Source organism: Chiloscyllium plagiosum, unplaced genomic scaffold (genome assembly GCF_037043375.1).
Source record: "Chiloscyllium plagiosum isolate Xiang-an unplaced genomic scaffold, Cpla_swu_hap1 HiC_scaffold_18, whole genome shotgun sequence".
NCBI lineage: Eukaryota > Metazoa > Chordata > Chondrichthyes > Orectolobiformes > Hemiscylliidae > Chiloscyllium > Chiloscyllium plagiosum.
Window position 1 is genome coordinate 31,675,533 of NW_028270156.1, and position 26,005 is coordinate 31,701,537.

General features: G+C 41.1%; 1 protein-coding gene across 2 annotated transcripts in view; it reads left to right on the forward strand.

Moving 5' to 3' along the window:
• Positions 1-25,805, forward strand: part of LOC122557723 (TBC1 domain family member 10B) — a 114,353-nt gene extending 88,548 nt beyond the window's left edge. For both annotated transcript variants that reach the window (XM_087996156.1, XM_043705639.2), the window contains 2 exons: positions 19,196-19,318; positions 25,299-25,805. In XM_087996156.1, the coding sequence (XP_087852282.1) occupies positions 19,196-19,318; positions 25,299-25,531 (356 nt within the window). In that variant the 3' untranslated portion in view covers positions 25,532-25,805. The remainder of the gene's footprint in view (positions 1-19,195; positions 19,319-25,298) is intronic.
• The last annotated feature ends 200 nt before the right edge of the window (positions 25,806-26,005 follow it).

A 26,005-nucleotide genomic window follows, 5' to 3' on the forward strand; every position in this document is an offset into this window, starting at 1 on the left:
AATCAAAACGATCCCAACTGCATTATCTCAATTATCAATCCCTCCATTCAGGTAAAGACATTTGACAATTTATAAGTTCTTAAATATTAAAGAAGTTAATTCCCCCATGCAGCAAAACCTGAATACCATTGAGTGCCTCAGTGCTTAGCACTGCTGTCTCACAGCGCCAGGGGCCCAGGTTCGATTTCAGCTTCAGGCGACTGTGTGGAGTTTTTACATTCTACCGGGTCTGTGCGGGTTTCCTCCAGGTGCTCCAGTTTCCTTCCACAGTCCAAAGGTGTGCAGGTTAGGTGAATTGGCCATGCTAAATTGCCTAGATTACTTAGTGTGGAAACAGGCCCTTCGGCCCAACAAGTCCACACCGACCCTCCGAAGACCAACCCACCCAGACCCACTCCCCTACATTTACTGCTTCACCTAACACTACGGGCAATTTAGCATGGCAGGTTAGGTGCATTTGTCAGGGATAAATGTAGGATAATAGGTGAGGGAAATGGGTCACTCTTTGTAGGGTCATTCTGGCTTTTTAAAAATTAGATTACGTTCCCTACGGTGTGGAAACAGGCCCTTCGGTCCAACAAGTCCACACCGACCCTCCGAAGAGTAACCCACCCAGACCCATTTCCCTCTGACTAATGCACCTAACACTATGGGCAATTTAGCATAGCCAATTTACCTGCCCTGCACAGCTTTGGACTGTGTGAGGAAACCAGAAAACCCAGAGGAAACCCACGCAGACACTGGGAGAACACGCAAACTCCTGTTTCCACACTTCAGAGAATCTAAATCTCAAACTTGTGCTCATGAGTCCTATTTGCGCTAGGCAATGACCTTTTCCAACAGGAGAAAATCTATCCACCTGTCCTTGACACTCTGTGATATTATCATCAATGATTGGTGGTGTTTCATCTGTAAGGTGTACTGCAGCAAGTCAAATAAGCCTTTTACACCATCACATACTAAACCTGCAACCTGAATCAACCAACAAAAGCAAGGGAACAGTTTGGGACAATACCACCACCACCTACAACTGTGTCTATAAATTCATAAAACTGTCATTCATTCTTGCTCTCACATGGCCTCAACACATCCATGCATAAAATTAATGTTTCTTTACTAAAATGCACTTAGGTTTTGAAAGAAAATAACTAAAGTAATAGCACAAATACAGGTTAATGGGTATGACCTTATAGTCATTACAGAGGCATAGTTACAAGGAGATCAAAGCAAAGGATGCTAAATATTCAGGGATATAGAACATAGAACATTACAGCGCAGTACAGGCCCTTGGCCCTCGATGTTGCGTCGACCTGTCATACCAATCTGAAGCCCATCTAACTTATACTATTCCATGTATGTCCATATGCTTGTCCAATGACGACTTAAATGTACTTAAAGTTGGCGAATCTACTACCATTGCAGGCAAAGCATTCCATACCCTTACTACTCTCTGAGTAAAGAAACTACCTCTGACATCTGTCCTATATCTACCACCCTCAATTTAAAGCTATGTCCCCTTGTACTCGCCGTCACCATACTTGGAGAAAGGCTCTCCCTCTCCACCCTATCTAACCCTCTGATTATCTTGTATGTCTCTATTAAGTCACCTCTCAACCTTCTTCTCTCTAACGAAAACAGCCTCAAGTCCCTCAGCCTTTCCTCGTAAGACCTTCCCTCCATACCAGGCAACATCCTAGTAAATCTCCTCTGCACCCTTTCCAAAGCTTCCACATCCTTCTTATATTGCGGTGACCAGAATTGTACACAATACTCCAAGTGCAGCCGCACCAGAGTTTTGTACAGCTGCAACATAACCTCATGGTTCCAGAACTCAATCCCTCTATTAATACAAGCTAAAACACTGTATGCCTTCTTAACAACCATGTCAACCTGGGTGGTAACTTTCAAGGATCTGTGTACATGGACACCGAGATCTCTCTGCTCATCTACACTACCAAGAATCTTACCATTAGCCCAGTACTTTGCATTCCGGTTACTCCGACCAAAGTGAATCACCGCACACTTGTCCACATTAAACTCCATTTGCCACCTCTCAGCCCAGCTCTGCAGCTTATCTATGTCTCTCTGTAACCTACGACATCCTTAATCACTATCCACAACTCCACTGACCTAAGTGTCATCTGCAAATTTACGAACCCACCCTTCTACGCCCTCATCTAGGTCGTTTATAAAAATGACGAACAGCAGTGGACCCAACACCGACCCTGGCGGTACACCACTTGTAACCGGACTCCAGGATGACCATTTCCCATTACTGATCCAAACTGCTATATCTCCCACAATCCCATTCCTCCGCATTTTGTACAATAGCCTACTGTGGGAACCTTATCGAACGCCTTGCTGAAATCCATATATACCACATCTACCTGTTGGTCACCTTCTCAAAGAACTCAATAAGGTTTGTGAGGCACGACCTACCCTTCACAAAACCGTGCTGACTATCCCTAATCAAATTATTCTTTTCTAGATGATTATAAATCCTATCTCTTATAACCTTTTCCAACACTTTACCAACAACTGAAGTAAGGCTCACTGGTCTATAATTACCTGGGTTGTCTCTACTCCCCTTCTTGAACAGGGGAACCACATTTGCTATCCTCCAGTCTTCTGGCACTATTCCTGTAGACAATGACGATTTAAAGATCAATGCCAAAGGCTCAGCAATCTCCTCCCTGGCTTCCCAGAGGATCCTAGGATAAATCCCATCCGGCCCAGGGGACTTATCTATTTTCACACTCTGCAGGATTTCTAATACCTCTTCCTTGTGAACCTCAATCCCACTTAGTCTAGTAGCCTGTATCTCAGTATTCTCCTCGACAACATTGTCGTGTTCTAGAGTGAATACTGTCGAAAAATATTCATTTAGTACTTCCCCTATCTCCTCTGACTCCACACACAACTTCCCACTACTATCCTTGATTGGCCTTACTCTCGTCATTCTTTTATTCCCTAAATACCTATAGAAAGCCTTAGGGTTTACCCTGATCTTATCCACCAACAACTTCTCATGTCTCCTCCTGGCTCTTAGCTCTTTCTTTAGGTCTTTCCTGGCTACCTTGTAACCCTCAAGCGCCCGAACTGAGCTTTCACATCTCATCCTAACATAAGCCGCCTTCTTTCTCTTGACCAGAGATTCCACTTCCTTCGTAAACCACAGCTCCCGCGCTTTACAGCTTCCTCCCTGCCTGACAGGTACATACTTATCTAGGACACACAGGAGCTTTTCCTTGAATAAACTCCACATTTCTAATGTGCCCATCCCCTGCAGTTTCCTTCCCCATCTTATCCCTCCTAAATCTTGCCTAATCACATCATAATTGCTTTTCCCTCAGCTGTAACTCTTGCCCAGTGGTAGTCACCTATCCCTTTCTATCACTAAAGTACACATAACAGAATTGTGATCGCTATCACCAAAGTGCTCACCTACTTCCAAGTCTAACACCTGGCCGGGCTCATTAGCCAGTACCAAATCTAATGTGGCTTTGCCCCTTGTTGGCCTGTCTACATACTGTGTCAGAAAGCCCTCCTGCACACACTGGACAAAAACTGACCCATCTATAGTACTCATACTATAGTATTCCCAGTCAATATTTGGAAAGTTGAAGTCCCCCATGACAACTACCCTGTCTCTTTCACTCCTATCGAGAATCATCTTTGCTATCCTTTCCTCTACATCTCTGGAACTATTCAGAGGCCTCTAGAAAACTCCCAACAGAGTGACCTCTCCTTTCCTGTTTCTAACCTCAGCCCATACTACCTCAGTTGACGAGTCCCCAAACATCCTTTCTGCAACTGTAATACTGTCCTTGACCAACAATGCCACACCTCCCCCTCTTACACCATATGTGTCTTTTCAAAAGAACAACCACGAAGGATATGGTGGTGGGGTAGCTTTGTTAGTAGAAGATGGAATAAGTACGGTAGCAAGAAGCAAAAGCAGATGGGAAGATGTAGAATCTATTTAGATAAATAAAACAAGGAGAAGACAACACTGGCAAGTGTAACCTGTAGGTCCCTAACAGTGGGACAGAAAAAAATTGGGAGATAATGAGGTTGTGTGAAAAGGACATCAATCATGCATGCCTTTGATCTTCATGTAGATTAGGAAAATCAAATTACCAGGCAAAGGCAAAAGGCAGAATTCATAGAATGCATTTGAGACACTTTCCTAGAACAACCAGGGATCAGGCTATTTTGGAACTGGTAATGTGTAATGAGGCAGATTTAATAAATATTTTTCGAGTAAAATGTCACCTAGAAAGCATTGATATGGTAAAATTTAGTACTTAGTTTGAAAGGGAGAAACTTGAGTTTGAAAAACTGTGCTGTACATAAATAGGGTAAAATTTACAAAAGAATGAGAGCACAGCTAGTTGGAGTGGATGGGGTAAGATGTTTTAATGGTTTAGGAACAATGGCAGATGTTTAAAAAAAGGTTCACGTCTCACAACAAAGATACGTTCTTGGGGGAGTTGGAGAACCACCAATGTAACCCCTTTATACAAAAGAGATTGAAACAGAAATGGGTAGCTATACTCCAGGTAGCTTTATATCTGTTATTATAAAAGATGTAATAGCAAGGTATTAATATAATATGATCAAGCAGAGTCAACATCACTTCATGAATGGGAAATCATGTCTTGACAATTTATTAAAATTCTTTGAGGTAACAAGCAGAATAGATAAAGGGGAAGAAGTAAATGTAATATATTTGGATTTCCAGAAAGCGGGTTTGATAAGGTGCCAAGCAATGGGCTACTTAATAAGATAAGAGCATACGCTGCTCGTCATAGTATATTAACATGGATAGCTGATTGGCCTAACTAATGGAAGTCAGAGTTGAGATAACTGGGACATTTCAAGATGGCAAGTTGTAATAAGTGGTGGACCACAGGGATCAGTGCTAGGGCCACAATAATTTATAATATATATTAATGAGTTGGGTGAAGAACGTAAATGTACCATATCCAAGTCTGACGATGACACAAAGTTTGAGCCAGTGGTGAGTAAGACTCATCCCTCTGCAGACTCTATAGACAGATTAAACGAGTTGGCAGATGGCATGTAATGTGGGAAAATGTGAGGTCATGCACTTGGCAGGAAGAACAGATGAGCTGAATATGATTTAAATGGAAAAAGCTGCAGCACAGAGGAATTTGGGGCTGCTAAAGAATAAATCGCAAAAAACTTGCATACATGTTCAGCAGGTAATATGGAAGGTTGACCTTTATTTCAAAGGGAATGGAGTATAAAAGTAGGAATGTCTTGCTAGAACTATGCAAGCTATAACTTAGACTAGATCTAGAAATCTGTGAACAGGTATGTATTGCACAAACTCAGTAAGGAGTCACCCAGTTGGGACAGAGGTGAGGATTTATTTCGCCCTGCAAAGGTAGTAAATCTGGGAATTATTTTTACAGAGGGCTATAGAAGCTGGGTCATTAAGTATATTCAAGCCTGAGATAGACAGATTTTTAATTAGTAAGGGAACTAAGGGTTATATAGAAAAGGCAGGAAAGCAGAGTTGAGAGTTCTCAGATCATCCATGGCGAAAGACTTGATATGTCAAATGAGTACTCCAGCTTTTAATGTCTTTTGGTCTCAATATACACTCACTTATATAAATGCTTTGATGTGCATCCTTTCACACAAACACAGAGACCTACACAGATATGTAACAGCTGTGAACTTGAAGATAGACCAGCAGGAAGCTGGAAGAACACAGCAAGCCAAACAGTATCAGGAGGTGGACAAGTCAACATTTCAGGTGTAACCCTCCAAAACATTGACTTCTCCTCCTCCTGATGCTGCTTGGCTTGCTGTGCTCTTCTAGCCTTGGATTCCAGCATCTGCAAGTTTTTGTCTTTAGTGAACTTGAAGATAGCAAAGTGTCTGTCCCATGTTCCCAATTGTACAAAATGGGAGTATGCCACTCTACATATTTGTCTTTATTATTAGTACCATTTTCCCTACTTACTTTATCCTTCTTTCCTGATTGTATGGTGTCCTATTCATGAGAATGTTGGATGCATTGCTGTTTCCAACCTGGAGCAAATGGTGTTCCTTCCTGCCAATATTTTCCACAATAACCTATCCTGCTGAAGTTAATTTCTAAAGAGTTGAATGCCACCTTTCTGTTGTCTGCCAAGCAGCCAACCCAGACTGTTGCTGCTGCCTGTGTGTGTGTGTGGGGGGGGGGGGTGGGGAGAAAGAGGTAAGACCAAACTCTGACCCTTGAGCACATCCTGCAAGGCCATCTGTGACCTCTTCCATTGAAAGTCAGCAGCCTTCCACCAGCCTTGCCACAACTCCTGGGGTAGCAGTTTGTTATGATGGGACAAAGCACCTGCAAGGTAGATGCTGAGGGAATGCAGAAATGGTGTCCATTCCATTTTACAAGTATTATTGGATGTGTTGCTGGATTAGATTAGATTCTCTACAGTGTGGAAACAGGCCCTTTGGCCGAACAAGTCCACACCACCCCTCCGAAGAGTAACCCACCCAAACCCATTCCCCTACCCTATATTTACCCCTGACTAATGCACCTAACACCGTGGGCAATTTAGCATGGCCAATTCACATGACCTGCACATCCTTGGCTTGTGGGAGGAAACCGGAGCAAACCCGCACAGACACGGGGAGAATGTGCAAACTCCACACAGACAGGCGGGAATCGAACCCAGGTCCCTGGTGCTGTAAGGCAGCAGGGCTAACCACTGAGCCACCGGGCCGCGCCAAAAAAAAGCCTGTTGGCCTATAGCCTGGTGTTGTATGATTTGAACATTGTATACCTCAGTCTCACACCCAAATCTTGACAATGACCAAGTGCTGGAACTGAGTGGAGCTTGGCAACAGCGCTAAATGCAAAGAGGCCCCTGTGAGATGTGAACTCATAATCTCTGGTTTACAAGACCAATGCTCTAACTGCTGAGCTATCTATGGGGCCTGGCAGTTTTACACTGACCTTCCTTACATTCACCCTTGACTAATGCACCTAACACTACAGGCAATTTAGCATCTTTGGACTGTGGGAGGAAGCCGGAGCACCCGGAGAAAACCTACACAGGCATGGGGAGAATACGCAAACTCCACACAGACAGCTGCCCCAGGCAGGGATTGAACCTGGGTCCCTGGTGCTGTGAGGCAGCAGTGCTAACTACTGTGCCGCTGCTGCAATAGCATTATTATGGAAAGGTTCTTAGTCTGTGGGCTTAATTTCAGGTTTTGGCCAAGAGCACACTCTGATGTTGCCAGCAGATGGTTTGAAATGTGGGGGTTTACAGAGTCATGCTGATAATTGGACATCATTTTAGGAAAGCCGAATGACAGAATTGTTACAGAACAAAAGGAGGCCATTTGGCCCAATGTATCTGCACTGGCTCTCTAATCAATGACTGATTGTGGACAGCCCACAAAAATGATGGGGACCCTTGGTGTCTCCTCCAATGTTTCCTCCTCCCTGCTTTTCAAACCGACATCCGAATGCACATTGGCAGGGACTGTCTAATGATAGCAAGTTCATGGAGCTTGAAGAAAACTGTTAAGAGCTGGACTCCCACTCTAGTGAGTATTAAAAGGCTCACTCTGAGTGGTCCAGGCTTCAGAGCCATTGCCTCAAGACACTGTTGCTTTTTTCTACAACATGAAATACATGGTTCTCATTTGAAATATCGCTACTCCAGCAAAACCAACGCGCCCATTTCTTTATTAAGTCAAAAGACAATAACGTCCCAAGCCAAGGTGTTTCTTCCCAGGTGAGTACAAAACTAGAGGGCATCAGTTTAAGGCGAGAGGGGAAAGATATAAAAGGAACCTATGGGGTAATATTTTCACGCAGAGGTTAGTGCATGTATGGAATGAGCTGCCAGAGGAAATGGTGGAGGCCAGTACAGTTGCACCATTTAAAAGGCCCCTGAATGGTTCCACAAATGACACCTGAATATAATAAGAGGGATTTAGAGGGATAATGGCCAACTGCTGACAAATGGGACTAGATTAATTTAGGATACCTGGTCAGCATGGGCAAGTTGAAACAAAGGGTCTGTTTCCATGCTGTACATCTCTATGACTCTATATCCCCTGAAGCAGAGATGAATGGCATATTGTGAAAAGTGTATTATGCCCCCTGTCCCACCTATAAGGATCTGCTTGTTGAGAAATCAGGGACAGCAACCTTGATGGCCACTGGCACTGCCATCCTCTCCCATGTTTGTTATAAGAAGTGGTTTACTTTGTATCTGAAATATAGGTCGTTCAGACTGCTCCTGGCTGAGATGGAGAAGAATGTTTGTTCCCTGAAGACTAATAATGTGTTGATGTGGTATAATAAGAGATGTACCCAATCACATGACCCTGACATCAATAAACTAGAAGACACCAGTATAGAATGAACATGTGATGGGAAAGGTCTCAGACACTACATTAGACAGCTGTATTGGAAAACCTAGTCTGGACAGATGTAAATAAAGGAGAATGACATTACATAAGGAGTTGAAGAGCCTTAGTGATACAGAACAAGCAGCCTTGGGGACAGTGCATGTACGGACCTCGACAGCACAAGATGTTGCAAAAACAGCATTGGCATAAAGCCAAAGATAGTCTGTGAGGAGCCCTCTTCTTACTACCTCTGCATATAACTTGCCATCTCTACAGCTTTAGTCCTTGTTTCTGTTGTGTTGCAGCCCAAGAAGGAGTGCAGATATAGACCCATTGCTCAGCAGGCTTTTTGTCGACTGAGACGTTAACCCCTTCCCCAACCATCCTGTCTGGATGTGGCATATTCCCTTCAGAATCAGGTCTTCCAAAAACATGCTGTGATACTTCCACAAACATGTTAAGAGCAAGAGTAAGGCAAAAACATCTTACCTGGGAATTGCATGGCTGGTCCTTTACATAGCACCAGTCGAAGAGGTGCAGGTCTTTCCTATTGCTGAACATATGTTCACTTTGCAGGTAATAACAGAATCCATAATTCTATTTGGCAGAGTATAAACCAAATCATCTCCATGACCCACTCAATTGAGGCATCCACTACAGGTTATGGCAAAGGAAGCACTTTGGTTGCTATTGCTTCACTTCAGAAGTGCTGGTACTATGGAGCATAATTTTTCAGAATATTGTAAGATATTAAAACAAAGCAGTATTCACAAATTTTATTTTGTGAACAACACACTCTTTAGATTAAAGATGTGATCAAATTGTTCAGTTTGGATTTCACAATCTCTCAGACATTGCAATTGTGATCCTAGTCCCCCGGGTCCTTCAAAAGTACTTGAAATCCTATACTCTTCTGATTGTGGTCCTTAAGCGATCTAAATGTGAAGAAAACTCGATGAGCAGGACTGTGGTGAGAGGCCCACGGGAATCTGCACTGTTTATCAGAAGTCCAGAGAAAGGCAGAATAATTGCACAGCAGCACACGAGAGAATGTCCCTGTAGCAATCCCATGTACCTTTGTTGTTTCAGTTCTATTGAAAAGATTCAAAGAGAGCCTGAAGGAAAACATTAAAAGGGTCTCATGATGAATAATTGCAGCCATTCTGTCTTGCTGGTTCGTGGGATCATGTTTGACTTTGCTATTTGTTACCAAGAGGATGTTGTCCTTTTTCCAGTGAACATGATTTCACTCTTTTGAATCACGAGGAAAGGACCCACACTTTAATAGTGCCTCTCACAACCACAGGATGTCCCAAAAGCTGTTGAAACATTTTCTTTAATGTAGTCATTATTATGGTGTAGTCCATTGTGACAGCCAATTTGCACACGGAAAACTCCCACACATACCAATCATGTTTGAATAACATTGATCAAACGATAAATATTTGGCCACAGCAAGACCATAAGATGTACGGACAGAGGGAGGCCAGTCAGCCCAAAAGTTTTTTCTGCTATTTAATTAGACCATCGCTGATCTAAATCTTCAATTCCACTTTCTTGTTTTTTCGTCAAAACTCCTGATGCCCTTATTAAAGAAGAATTTATCTATCTCAGCCTTGATATTATACTTATCAAAACAACCTCCACAGCTATCTGCTGTGAGGATTTCCACAGACTCACTACCCTCTAAAATAAGAAATTCCTCCTCATCTCAGTTCTAATTGGGTGACCCCCTTACTCATGCCCTCTGGTCCTAGATTCTCCTACAAGGGGAACCAAGCTCTCCACATTTACCCTGTCATCTGAGGGACCACAATTCACCAGTATTCTAACTAGTGTCTTGTACAGTTTTAGGAAGACTTTCCTATTTTTATATTCCATTCCTTTAAACTAAAGGCCAACAGTACACTTGCCTTCCTCTGACCTGCTGAATTTGTATGCTTGTTTTGTATAAATAATGCATAAGGATTGTGCTTCAGCTGTCCACAGTCTTTCTCCATTGAATAATATTCAGCTCCTCTATTCTTCCTGCCAAAGCACTTAACCTCACATTTTCCCACATTAACTTCCATGTGCCATTCATGCAGTCTCTTTGCAGACTCTCCTTCCTGTTGTCACCATTCATCATCCCAACTATTTTTGTGATGAGGAAGAGCCAGTGTTGGACTGAAGTGCGCAATGTTAACATTCACACAACACCAGGTTAAAGTCCTGTTGGACAATAACCTGGTGTTGTGTGATTTTTAACTATTTTTGTGTCATCCCAAACTTGGCTACGGTACATTCACTTTCCTCATTCAAGTCATTAATATGTGTTGTAATTATTGTAGCCCCAGCACTGATACTTCTGGCACTTCCCTAGTTAAGGTTTGTCATCCTGACAATACACCTTTTGTCCCAAATCTCTGCCTTCTATTAATTAACCAATCTTCTATCTTTGCTAATGAACTATCTCAGAAATTAACTAGCTTAACGCGTGGTACCTTATCAAATGCCTTCTGGGAATCCAAATATATTGCACTCACTGCTTACCCTTTATTTACCCTGACATTTATCTTTTCAGAGGACTCTAAAAGTTTATCAGGCATTTTTTTCCCTGCATGAATGTATGGTGACTCTGCTTGATGATGGATATTATGTACATTATTTCTAAATGCTTTGATACCACAGAGTCATACAGCATGGAAATAGACCTTTCAGTCCAACTTGTCCCTGCTCACCAGGCATTCCAATCTGACCTAGTCCCATTTGCCAGCATTTGGCTCATATCCCTGTAAACCCTTCCTATTCACATATCCATCAGATACCTTTAAATGTTGTAATTGTACCAGACTCCACCACTTTCTCTGGCAGCTCGTTCCATACATGCACCACCCTCTGCATGAAAACGTTACTCCTTGGGTCCTTTTTAAATCTTTCCCCTTTCACCTTAAACCTACACCCTCTAGTTTTGGATTTCCCCACCCTGAGAGAGAGAAAAATAATCCTTGGCTATTTCCCCTATCCATGCCCCAATGATTTTATAAACTTCTATAAAGTCACACCTCAGTCTGTGACGCTCCAGGGAAAAATGGCCCAGTCTATTCAGCCTCTCCTTATAACTCAAACCCTCCAGTCCCAGCCAACATACTTGTAAATCTTTTCTGCGCCTCATCAAATTAAGAACATCTTCCCTACAGAAGGGTGACCGGAACTGCTATGCAGGATGCTAATCGTTTCATCACCAATGTCCTGTGCAGTCGCAGTATGACATCTCAACTTGTGTACTTAAATGTTCTGATCAATGAAGGCAAGTGTTCTTCTTCACCAACCTATCTACCTGCAACTCCACTTTCAAGGAACTATGCATCTGCATCCCTAGGACTCTTTGTTTGGCAACACTCCCCAGGGCCCTACCATTAACTATATAAGGCCTACCCTGGTTTGTCTTAACAAAATTTAACATCACACATTTTTCTAAATTAAACTCCATCTGCCACTCCTCGGCCCATTGGCCCAAGTGATCAATGTCCCATTGTACTCTGAGTTAATCTTCTTCACTATCCACCAGATCCTTTATTATAGATTCTAATATTTTCCCAAAAGTGAATCTTAAGCTAACTGACCTATAATTAATTGGGTTTTTTTGTCTCCTTCCCTGTTTGAATAAAGATATTACACTGGCAATTCCCTGGCACTTTTTCTGAGTCTAAGAATTCTTGGATGATTACACCCAGTGCATCCACTGTCTCTATACCTACTTCTTTTAATATCCTAAGATGCATTGAGATAGGTACAGGTCTTTAGCCTCATTAGTTTCCCCAGTATTTTTACTCTGTTGATAGTTATTGTTTTTATTTCCTCTCCCCTTTATGTCCTTTGATTATTCATTATTTTTGGAGCATTATTAATGTCTTCTACAGTGAAGACTGATGCAAAATATTTCCTCCTTTGCCATTTCCTGGTTTCCCCATTATTATTTCCTCAGACTCTCACTCTACAGGGTCTATGTTCATATTGGCCACTATTTCCTTTTTTGCATATCAGTCTTGATGGTAATTGCAAATTTATTCAAAGTCTGCCTTATTCCTCTTCATTATTATTCAGTCATCCTTTGTTGATCTTTAAAACTGTCCCAATCCTCTGACTTAGTACTGACATTTGCCACATTGTGTGCTTTTTCCTTCAATCTGATGCTATGCTTAACTGCTCTGGTTAGCCAGAGTTGACGTATCTCCTTCCTAGAATTCTTCTTTCCAACTGGGATAGGCATTCATTTTAAAACATGAACTATCTTCTTAAACGTATTCCTGATGGCGAGTAAAATTCTCCTTTAAAATCGTTCAATGAGATATTTTGCATCTTTCTTAGCGAGAAATCTCGCCCCAATGATGTCGTGAAACAGCTCTCGCTCAGCCTAACAATTATATGCGATTGAGAAGAATCTGTTTGAAAGGTAGATACTTTTAATTGTAAGTATAGTTCAGCCAAGTAAATAACTTTAAATATTCATTACACATAATTTTTATTAATTCTTTCAAGGAACTTAAAAGTAAGTATTTGGTGAGATTACATCTCCTGTGTTTGAAGTGTTGTTGCTGAATAGAGTTGGCTATGAGCCATTTACTTCAAGGCAAGTTAGTAACACAAGTTTATTCAAACAGTATTCATTCTGTATACTAGCCAGTTTCATAATGCATTCAATGAAAAATGAGAAAAGCGCCCTTTTAAAACATTGTTGTTAATACATTGGGAGACTATCATGTTTCATCATTGTAATTGTGTTTTCTGTAATCGGGGGCATAACTTATGTTATTGGTTAGTGAGAACATGATGCGATATCAACCTTCTGAACATATAATGTTTCAAATTAGCTGGAAGCTGTTTAGTATTACTGAATCTACCCATTTATGGAGTAGTGTGGGAAAGACTGATTTATTCCAACTTGAAATGGACTTTTTCCAAAAGTCTATTTTTACCAAAGATTGGCTATGGTTCAGTGGAGAGCACTGTCACCCCTCAGTCACAGGCTTGTAAGTTCAAGACCCATTCCATAGACCTCACCATGAAATCAGGCTAACAGTGGCGATGTAGTACAGAGCAGACTCAGTTCCTCGATGTTGGGGATGTGGGCCTGAGAGATCATACTGATATTGATCTACCTATCCTACCAATGGATTTGCAGGATTTTGTGAAGACATTGTTGGTAGTATTCTTGACTTATTTCTTGTGCATTTTCCATGTCTCTGGCTCGTATAGGGCAGGGGGTAATATGCCACCCTGTAGACTATGAGCTTAGTGATAGGCTTGTGGTCTTTGTCATTAAATACTCTGCTCTACAGACAGCCAAAGACAATACTGGCAACTAGAGGTGATGTTGAGTTTCATTGTCTATGTCTGCCTTCATTCAGAGGAGGGTCCAAAGGTATGAGATTTGATCCACATTGTCCAAAATGGCTTGCTATAAATCTTTATTGTTGAGGGATAATTGCATGACGAGAAAAGATGGTAGAGGAATTTTGTTTTCTGAATGTTTAGCCTAAGGGCCATTTTACCATATGTCTCCATGGACGTGTGGACAACGGTTTGGAGTTTGGCCTCTGAGTGTATGCAAGTGGAACATCAATGATTCTGGATTGGATTAGTGCTGAATATATTCTTGAATTGCTGTCTGTAATATATAGACACTCATGTGCTGTTATGGAAGGAGATTTTTCAAATTTTGACCCAGTGACATTGAAGGAACAGCAAAATAGATCTATGGTGTTTTGCTTAAAAAACTTGTGGGTTTGGTGCTTTCATGCATTTGCGGTTCTTGTCCTTTTAGGTGGTAGAGAATTGTGGGTTTTGAAGATACTGTTAGAAAAGTTTTCAATAGTTTCTGAAGTAGTTGTGAACATCATTCAACAGTGGGAATTGGGGAAAACTCTCCACAGGTTGAAACCATACCTGGTACAAAGGAAGATAATAATAGTCGTTGGTAGTCAGTCATCTCAGCCTCACGATATCTCATCAGGCATTCCTCAGAAACTAAACCCAACCATCTTCAGTTGCTTCATTAATGATCATCCTTCTATCATAAGGTCAGAAGTGGGGATGTTTGCTGATGATTGCACAATATTCAGCACCATTCAAGACCATTCAGAAACTGAAGTAGTCATGACAAAATATAAAAAGACCTGTACACCATCCAGGCATGGGCTGACAAGTGAGTAGTAATATTTATGCGACACAAGTGCCAAGCAATGACCATCTCCAAGAAGAGAGAATATAACCATCAGCCCTTGACATTCACTTGTTTTATCATTGCTGAATCCCCATTATTGATATCCTGGGATTACCAATGACCAGAACTGACGTGGACTATCCATTTAAATACTTTGGCTACAGCAGCAGTCCAGAGCTTTGTGAGTACGAGTTAATAACATAACCACTACACTACAAAGCCAAATTGGTACCACAAAGGGGTGCAGAGACTAGTAAGATATATCTGTTTAAGAATAAACTAGATTAGTAAACAAGAATAAAATAATAGGAACATTGGCTGATAGGGTTAAGTATGAAAAATAAGCACTAGTGAAAACGAGTTGATCCAAATAGCTTATTTGAATCCTGTGAAGATTATGTAAATATATACATAATTAAACGTTTCAAATTATTCCCATTCAACAAGAGAAATGTGAATAAGGTGAATATTCTCTTTCATCTAATCTGCCATCTCATTCCCATCATCCTGTTAAATTGGACCTAAATGATCCCACAGCAAGTTTTCAAAGAAGAGCATGGAAATTCCCTTGATGCCCAGACCAACATTTATTCTTACTCAATTCAGTCCACACCGTGGCACTTAAAACATTGAATTCCATTTTTAAAATCTGTAAATAAAATACTGTTGTAGTGAAAATTACTATGAAGCTGTCAGATTGTCATTTTTAAAAACAAACTGTCAACTTACATCCTTTAGGGCTGGGAATCCTAAACAGTCTGGCTACAGTTACATACCAACCTAGTTAATTCGTAACTGCCCTCTAATGTGGTCTAGCAAGATCCTGTATACCTTTGTTACATAAACTGCAGCATTTCCAGAAAGCCCACCAACTCCTTCTGAAGGAAACGCAGATGTCAAAAATGGCAGCCTTGCCATCAATGTCCAAATCCTGATTTAAGAATGTGGAAAAAAACTGGCACAAATGTTATACAATTTTGGAATGAGCTTGTTGCAAGTTCTTTTTGGGTACGATTTGCAATAATATCTTCGTAAACCATGTTTTGTTTTTTTGATTCCTTACAATTCTTTAAAGAACAAAGACTGAGCTGTCAAATCTCCTTATTGAAACTCTGTTTTGAGAAAAAAGCATTTGGAGAATTTGAACTTAAAGTTCTTTCTATTCAAAAATATCTGGAGGAGTTCCTGGTTGTCTCAATATCTCCTCACTGCTGTTTTGAAACAAGACTTACTTACAAAGCAACATGCTTCCTATATTATGTCTAATTCATAGGCAGCAGCATAAACTTCACAATATTTCTTCTAAGCACAGGTAGTTTAATATATGTTTGCTGCCACTCATCCATGTGAAGAACAGATGCAAACAATACGAGAAGTTCAGCTTTATTATCATAATTCAGTGCAAAGATTCTGTTGTGGTTTTGTCTGCACCACTACATTTCTGTGCATATATCTGCACGTCCACAGTCGATCGATATGGAGATAACAAAGAACAAAGGACCACTATGCAAAATTGGTCATGTGAAGCTTAATACATTTTTTTATTTAAATGAAAGTTCACAATGTTAAAGAAATAAACATGTTCTTCCTTGTATAAAAAAACGCTGACTCTGCAATCCCTGGTGTTAACCTTTGCTCCAGCACTTTTTAAAGTAGTAGAAAGATTGGCAGAATTTTTGCCCAAGCTACTTTTATAGAAAGAGAAGATTGCTCTTGCCTGAAATTACCCAGTATGACCATAAAATATATCATTTTTGGCATAACTATCAACTATTGTCATTAACTGTATAGAAAACCTCTTTGTTAGCTATTATAGCCATGCAAGAATTACCACTTCAATATGAAACATTTATAGGACTTTAGTCACATCTCCATTTATATCTGCTTTGCTAGGGTTATAGCATTTGACCCTCCCATGGAGCCATGTTGACAAGAGCTAATAATACAATCAGGACACTAAATTGTACACCTTGTGTATTCTTTAATCCTTATTTTAAATGATATTTAAAGATTCCCTCCAGTGTGGAAACAGGCCTTTCGGCTCAACAATCCCTCCGAAGAGTAACCCACCCAGACCCATTTCCCTCTGACTAATGCACCTAACACTATGGGCAATTTAGCATGGCCAATTCACCTGACCTGCACATCTTTGGACCGTGGGAGAAAACCCACACAGACACAGGGAGAATGTGCAAAGTCCACACAGACAGTCACCCAAGGCTGTAATCGAACCGGGGACCCTGGTACTGTGAGGCAGCGGTGCTAACCACTGAGCCACAGTCCTGCCCAATTTTTGTCCTTTCCATTCCCATGCATTTTCCCTTGGAAAAAATTTAATGAAGGTTTTTAAATAAAGACAAAAATTTGCAATCACCTAGAACCTTTTCACAAGCTCAGGATATCCACCAAGAAATGTTTGAAGTGGTTTCCTCCAGCAGAGCCTTCAGTTATCTTCCCCATTTTCGGAACTCCCTGAAACCCTCTGCTTTCCTCTTCATCTTTCCCTTCCTTTCCAAAAGGGCCTCCTCTTGTTTATATGATAGACAATGTACATTTATCTACCTGACATTTTAAAAAGGTTTGACGACAGTTTAATTTAAGACAAAACAGGAAACATAAGTCATTGTGTTATAGGAAACACAACCAATTTGCAAGCTCCCGCAACAGCAATTGACAAACGCCCAGGTAATCCACTTATTTGTGATTTTTGTTGGGTGGTAGGTATTGGTCTGCACCAACAGAAATAAATAAACCTGCTCTCCTTTGAAATAGTTGCATAAGACCCTTCACATCCACCTGGGAGTAAGATGAAGCTTGGTTTGATATCTCCTCAAAAAAGAACATACGAACAAAAGGAGACACAGTTCTGCCATTCAGTGAGGTCTTGGCTGATCTGTAACCTAACTCCATAGCCCTAAAAAAGCTTAAGCTCAGAAGAACCTGTCGCGTTCAATGGCATTAACATCATTGAGTTCTTCTCTGTAAATGTGGACCAGCTAGTTTAAATCCTGTGGCTACAAGAAGAGCAGGTCATAGACTGGGAATATTGCAGTTAGTAACTCAAATCCTGCCTCCTTATATACTGTCCATTACCTACAAGCCACAAGTCAAGATTGTGATGGAATATGCTCTGCTTCCCTGGATAAGTGCAGCTGCAACAACAATCAAAAAGCTTGACACTATGGGGGATACAGAAGTCATGGAGCTCAGGATATCTGCCAAGAAATGTTTGAAGTGGTTTCCTCCAGCAGAGCCTTCAGTTATCTTCCCCATTTTCTTGGAGTCCCATAGCACGGAGACAGGTCCTTACTTTATTGATATCACATCGACTGCCATCAATATTCACTCCCTCACCACTGATGCACAGCAACCTCTACCACCTAGAAGGATAAGGCAGCAGATGCATGGGAACATCACCAGCTGCTAGTTTCTCTCTAAACCATATACCATCCTGACCTTAAGTGATATCACTATTCCTTCACTGTTGGCTGAGTCAAAATGCTGGAACGTGCTAAAACCACTGGGTGAGCCCACACCCAAGGTCTGCAACAGTTCAAGAACGTGGCTCAAATTTAACTTCTCTAAGCCATTTACAGATGGGCAATAGACACTAGATTAGCCAGAAATGCTCAGTTCTTCCCAAACAAATAAATAAGTGAAAAACTAATTTAAAATCAAGAGGTAATCTAGTATCAGCTGTCATTTGTAGAATTAAGTTCCAAACTTCCGTCACTTTTTGTCTGGAATGCTTCCCTAAATTGATTTCTTAAAGGTCTGAATTTAATTTTTAGGCTATGCGTATGTAACAAGGGACAACTGCACTCTCAAAGGGGTCACCTTTCAGATGAGGCATTAAACCAAAGCCTGATCTGTAGGCCTGCTGAACGTAATGGCTGCCATGGCAGAATTTCTAGGAAGAGCAAGGCATAGTTCTTATCATTCAATCAACACAACAATTATCTGATCATTATCACATTGCTGTTTGTGGGAATTTGCTGACCAAATGAATGCTGCATTTCCTACAACAGTCACTAAACTTCAAATATTACTACAGGCAATCCCCAGGTTGTGAACAGGTTTCATTCTGTAGTCTATTTGTTCACAAGTTGAAAAACAATGCAGGACAGTGTAAAGCAGCTGTTTATAAGTGCACGAAATGTTCAAATGTTGAAACTTTAAAATCACATCCTTCTAAGGGGTTGTGTTCGTAAGTATGAACACTTGTAAGTTGGACTTTTGTAAACTGGGGACCTTGTGTAGTTAGCACATTGAGATGCCCAATGGAAGCTATGAAAAACACAATATAAATGCAAGGCTTTCTCTCTTTTCCTCCACTAGTAGACTTGTAAATGTGGTTGTGTAACCCATCATCCAAGTTGTTAGTGAATATGGTGAATAGTTGAAGCCTCAATAGAGATCCTTGCGCAGCACAACTAGTCACATCAGATGTTACCTCTGACTTTGTGACACCCATCCAGCTCTGGGGTGTCAGACTAAACTTAGTGCTGAAATCTTAGGAATGGGACTTGAACCCCTAATCACTGAAATATTATTGATGTTTATATCAAGGTCTGTTCTGTGATATATCCACAGGCAAACACTCCATTCAGGCAGCCACTGTGGAAAATACGACAAAGCTAAATGGGAAAAAAGCACCTGACACAAAGGGAGCAGAAGGGAAGAGGACTACAAGGTCAAGTTCATCGATAGGAAGAGGTACGTCTCCACTCTCAATATTACCTTTTCAGCATTGAATTACAACTTCAGTTTTTTTTATTTACAAGATAAAGTAATGATCAGTAACAGCAAGTAGATGATATTTTAATATTTTAAGCACAAACAATGTGTAACCTGGATCACAATTCACAAAAAGACAAGTAGAGAGGGTAAGTATCCAGAGTACACAGTTTCGGTAATCAGCAAAACAGTCACAAGAAAATTTATGAAGTGAGTTGCTGTAATCTGGGTTACACCACCTGGAAGGGTAGGTCGGAACGGATCCGATAATAACTTGTCTTTACATGGGCCTGCAGGCCACTTCCAAGGAACTTGATCAGAGACAGCGAGCTATATGAGGAGACATTGAGACAGGTGATGCACGTCTGAGACAGAACTGTGGATTTTAAGAAATATTGTATCACATTGGAAGACTGAGAAGTTTTAAGATTCAGGGAGGGAATTCCACAGTTTAAGGCCCATGCAGCTGAATGCAAAGCCACTAGTAGTAGTAAAGCAATGAAAATCGGAGATGTGTGTAAGACCAGTGAGGGAGGAACACAGACTTATAGCCCTTGAGCTGGTAGTAATTGTAAAGAGAGAATTGGATAAAGGCTTGAAAAGGAAAACATTTTTTGACCAATGGAAGAAATAAAAGAGTAAAATGAAAGAATTGAAGAGCTCTTTCAAAGAGCTGGTACACATGTGATGGATCAAATGGCCTCTTCTAATGCTGTATCATTCTAAGGAGGCAGGTGATTTGCAACATTCTCCAAAACATGAACGATGGAAGATAATCTACCCCTCTGTCTACCCTCAAAGAAATCCCAGCTCTGGAATTTCCTACAACCTCACATCATCGGTATTGGAGTGCTCAACGCAATGGAATAATGATGGTTTAACTCAACAAACACTTTTTTAATGGCAGAAAATAGCACAACCTGATATCACCCTAATCTAGATTTGTCATTAGGGTCTGCTATCCTCTAGGATTGCCCTGAAGTCTTCAAGAATAAAAAATTATTCTCCTAGGTCCTGAAGTTCACAACATGCCGGAGAAACATCACAGCAGATTCTCATGATGAACAGTAAATCTGACTGGTCTTGTTACCTGCTACTCTTCAGTTTCATACAATCTAGACAATCTGAATTTTGACATAATTGATACATCCATGCAGTACACTTAGCACTTCTCAATCGTTTGAGAACGATGTTGTAACTACAAATTATGGCAAACCCTGTAAAGCTACGCTACTCCATTTTACAAAGAGCAACTCAGTGTTATTCAGTCTAATGATGGAACCATCAAAGATTGCATCCACCTACAGGTGTCAACCCTGCATTGCCCAGTGAGCTACTACAAAGTGAATTAACGTGGAGAATATGGGAGATGGGATTAATTTTCCCATTCCTCTGAAACAGAATTAAGTGTCAGTTCAAAGCAGGATACAGTCCAGCACTGTCAATGATGATGAGGAATTGAGATTACAAGGACAGTTGAAGGTTTATTTGCTGTGGTCATTAGATGTTGCACTGGCCTTTGCTGAGTTTTTTTTTAATCAGTGCATGTATCTTGTGCTGCAGTTACTTGACAACTTGGTAGAATTCTGCTCCTGTTAGTCTAAGTCACAACAGTATATTTTATTCGTTCACTCATCCATTGACAGATTTTCTCTTCAGTTATATCCTGTAACCTGTTCAAAGCATGAACTTGTACAAAGTCTGACTCAATTGACAAAAGATTAGCGATGGTTCTTGTGTTGTTTTGTCTGGAGTTAATCTTGTTGAGTTTCTGTGGTGGTTTGTCTTAGACAACTTTCTTTTCTTGTTACGCATCTCCATGACCTGTTTTTATTTTATTTTTAATATCCTTTCTTAGCATGCGGGCGACATTTGGAGTTGCTCATCCATAGTTGCCCTGAGAAGATGGTGGTAGGGCACCTCTCCCAGGAATAGCCATTGTTTATACAGCTGAGTGACTTTCTGGATGACTTCAGAGGACATTTAGGGGCTCCAGTCCACTGATCGAACTGTGATGAAGGAAGACCTTACAGAACAAGTGGGGTTAGATATGCAACTCCAGAACTTCCTGGCCACTGCACCCACCACACTGTCCTGTTGGAGGCAGGAGGTGTCTCAATGTACTGGTGAAAATTAATGTGACCTCCAGCTGTGAATCAATCTCCATGCCCCATATAGCATTACACAGCACAAAAGAAAGCCATTCAGCCCATCTTGTTCCGTGTTGACTCTCTGAAAGAGCAAGCCAATTAGTCCCACTCCTCTGCTGCTTTCTCACGAAATCCCTGCAGATCTTTTCACATACAGCATTTATCTAATTCCTCATTGAATCCAGAGGTGTGTGATAATATCTCTGAACAGGTTGATTCAAAAGCAACAACAAATTCCTTAATGAATTTATTTCTGCCATGCTTTCACTTGCTACAAAAAAAATTCTTAATTTTGCCTCTGGTTCTTTTCCCTTAAATGTATGTCCTTTGGTTACTGAACCTCCTGCCAATGAAAGCATTTTTTCTCTATCAAAACCTCCTATGATTAATGATAATTGCAAAATCAGCTCTCTGCATCAATCCTGTTTTGAGAGAAGAGTTGAAGTATTCAATGATTGGACTAGTTTCAACTCTGTACTGGCCCACAGCCAGCAATGATTGGGATAAAAGTTTTCTTTACTCGAGTTGTGAGTGCTAAGGCAGCATCCTGATCTACATATTGCAGCAAAACCTTTCCTCATCACTGGGAAGGACAAAGGTAAAGTCATCCAGTTCCACCGGACAGTAGGGTTTCTCTCCCATTTGAGAAAGACGACCAGTGGTGGTTTAACCTGAGGGCCACCATGCCTCAGGCAAGCGGACAGGTTGAGAAGGAAAGGCCTTCATGATTACCTCAGCTGGTGCAGGAATTGAACCCATGCTATTGGCATCGCAAACCAGCCATCCAGCCAACTGAGCTGACCAACACCCATCTATGGTTGGTTTAAGTTGGTGTGGCTATGCTTTATCATTACCTCAAAACCGTTGGCTGGCACAAAAGAAAACAAAAATGTCTGAAACACGCAGTAAGAGTCATCCATTGCCCTACATACTCCCACAAGTCTTGCTTTCATATGGGGTACGGCAGGGTCTCAACACAGACATTAATCTGAGATATCCTGCATGGACATGACATTAGACATCATGTGGCACACTTCCATTGGGAGCTACGACTCAAGACACTCAAACAGATGTGGTGAGTAGGTCTGAAGATGTACAGGTTAGGAGGATTGGCCATGCTAACGTGCCCATTATGTCCAGGAATGTATAGGATAAGTGAATTAGCCTTGGAAAATGCCAAGTTACAGGAATAGGATAGGAAGCTGGGTCTGGGTGGGATGCTGTCCGGAGGGTCAGTGTGGACTTGAGGTGCCTAATGGCCTGCCTCCGCACTCTACAGATTCAATGATTCTATAACAATCAATTTTATATGAACATAATACTCTATGCAATGCAATGTCATGGACAGTTGCACTGCGATAACAGATTTGTGAGGGCAAAGTCATGAAACTTACCCTTTCCTTTCATTTTCTCCCCATGTGTTGCAGGCCTAACCTCGCAGTTATGTCTGTCAGGTCTCAGCCAGCTCAGTCAGAATGGGTGCTACTGAGCCACTGTTTCTAATGGAAACCAAAGTGCTTCTTCCCAGTGCTTCTTCTCAGAGCTTCTTCCCAGTCATGTATACACAAATGCATCGGAACTTCACCAACAACTGCAACCTCCCGTCAAGTCACACACCATCCATACGCTGAACTATATTCCTTCACCAAGTTGAAATGAAACATGAAGGAACATATTGTTAATATGCAAAACGCACCAAGGTGATTCATAGGTGTAGTTATCAGCCAGTTATTGACACAGAGCCACATTGGGAGATATTAAGGAAGGTAACTCGCATTTATCTTATACAGTTAAGCATGGGCAACAAGTGCTGGTGCTTCCAGTCACAACAACAACCCCAAACAAGTTAATTCAGAAAATAACCAAAGTCTTGATCGAATTTTTATTCTATCCCATAGCAACTTTAAAAAATGTGTTCATGGGATATGGGCATCGCTGGCTAAGTCAGCATTTATTGCCCAACCCTAATTACCCTGGAGAAAGTGACAATGAGCTGCCTTCCTGAACCGCTGCAGTCTTTAGGATGAAGGGACTGTTAGGAAGGGAGTTCAAGGATTTTAACCCAGCGACAGTGAAAGAATGAAGTTACTATCCCAAGACAGGGATGGTGAGTGGCGTGGTAGGGAATGTGATGGTGATGGTGTTTTTGTGGCTGCTCTTTATGTTTCTTCTAGGTTTGTTTTGCTAATCAAGCCAGTTCCAATTTGCACTTTGTTTTCCTTGCACAAAAACAAGCACAATATGGTGCCAAAGAATTGGGCAGCATGGTTAGAGGCCATTCAACCCATATTTCTGCACCAGCTAATTTGAAGGACTGTCTAGATAGTCCTAAACCCCTTCTGTTTCCCTGCTATATTTCCTTCTTCAAGTATTTGAAATCTAAAACCCATTAATGCACTTTAATATTGGGACCAGCGTCCATTGGATGTTAAGCACTCTGAACTGAGTTCCTGACTTTGAGGATAGAGCTGTACTAACTGGAAGCAGGAGTTAACTGCAAAATTAACCTTGAGATAATAACAGGTACCTTCAGGAAAAACTTTCAACCTTGGGGTGTTTAACGCTTGCGCAAAGTCATCAAGAAATGTTCCATTTGGATCCAAGTCTTCACCACAATGAATGTTTCAGGCAGGAATTCTATGTCTGGATGCGAATTATGCTTGGTATGCCTTCATCTCAACTCTCCTGTGGTAACATAACTTAGCAATGATATGAAAAGATTCCTCAATTACATGGGATTAAGAGTAATTGGTATTCAGCCCTGTTTCATTTTATTCATAAATGCATACTGACATTATCATTTACTTAGCCAAGTTCTGCTCCATGTATGATGTGCTTATAAAGTTGCATCTCAGGGTTTGCAATTTGTAATTTCCTTATTGTTCCAGAAATATTTTTGCTCTTGTCCATTCTCAAATGTGGGGATTCTTGGTCCATTGGTTGTTTATCCTTGATTGCCCCTTGAAAGCCAATCAGAAAATTGGAACATGTCTATTAAGAATTGCCTTTAACTATTACAGGGTGAACAATCATAGTCTCTTCAGTATCTCCATATACTTGTGAAGTCCTTCATCCCTGGTATTAATCTAACACATCTCCTCTGCAACCTCTCTGAAGCCTTGACACACTTCCTTATCGGTGATGAGAAAGTGAGGTCTGCAGATGCTGGAGATCAGAGCTGAAAATGTGTTGCTGGAAAAGCGCAGCAGGTCAGGCAACATCCAGGGAACAGGAGAATTGACGTTTCGGGCATAAGTCCTGAAGAAGGGCTTATGCCCGAAACGTCGATTCTCCTGTTCCCTGGATGCTGCCTGACCTGCTGCGCTTTTCCAGCAACACATTTTCAGCTCCTTATCGGTGATGTCCAACACTGAGCGGATTGCTCCATCAGGGGCCTAACCAGTGATTGATAAAAAGATAGCTTTACTTCCTTGTATTTGCACTTTTTATAAAGACCAATATTCCATTTTTTATAACAGCCCTGTCAATCTGACATGTTAACTTCAAAGATTTTTCTATGTGTTTCTCCGTTTTTGTTTGGAATTATTCCATTGTTTATATTGCCTCTCCACACTCTTTACACAAAAATGCGTATGGTGGCAAAATCCACAGATCCACTCTTGAGGAGTCTGGATAAGTACATGAGAGCAAAAAGTATTGAAGGGAGGATGAATTGAAGAGATTTGGTGAGAGCCTTATGTTCAGCACTGATCTGAGCATTTCTATGAATGAGCTGTGCCTATGCTGCAAATGTTAATGCAATTTTTATCACAATTGTTAAATGTGTTTCTTTTTATTGGTTCCATAAGGAGCTGGACAACAAGAGACATTGAAGGACACGCTTACCAAGATGCTGAAAATAGCCCGCTGTTACCTGCAAGATTTGCGCCACTTGTCTGAAGGACACAAGGAAACCCCTTCACAGGAAAAAACATTGTTTATCCCTGGTCATTCAAAGCGTCGGTCAACTACTCTCAACAACAAAGGGCAGGCGAGGAGGGGGATTAGTGGGAGGGGGAGGATTGAGAAAACTTCCCGATAAGATCGGGTTAAACTTGCCATCGACAGGGAACCAATATTATTTCCTCGTCAGTTTAGCAAAGAAAACTATTTGAAAGGGGAGTGGATATTTTGACTCTGTAATTAGGTGTCCACTACTACTGACTCCATGTTATTTGTTCATTAAATGTGCCGAGTTAATTAACTTTGTCTCGTAAATATATTTTTTAAAAAGCAGTGCCAATCCTCATAGTTTGTCACTAATGCACTTGTGTCTAATGAAATGCACTCTCAAGCTTTATATTAAAAAAAGTTTAAAATTAGTTGCTGCTGTTTTATGTTTTTTTTAATTTACTCAAGGGATGTGGGTGTCCCTGGCTAGGCCAGCATATATTGCCCCATCCCTAATTGCCCAGAGGGCTGTTAAGAGTCAACCACATTGCTGTGGTTCTAGAGTCACATGTAGGCCAGACCAGGTAAGGATGGCAGATTTCCTTCCCTAAAGCACATTAGTAAA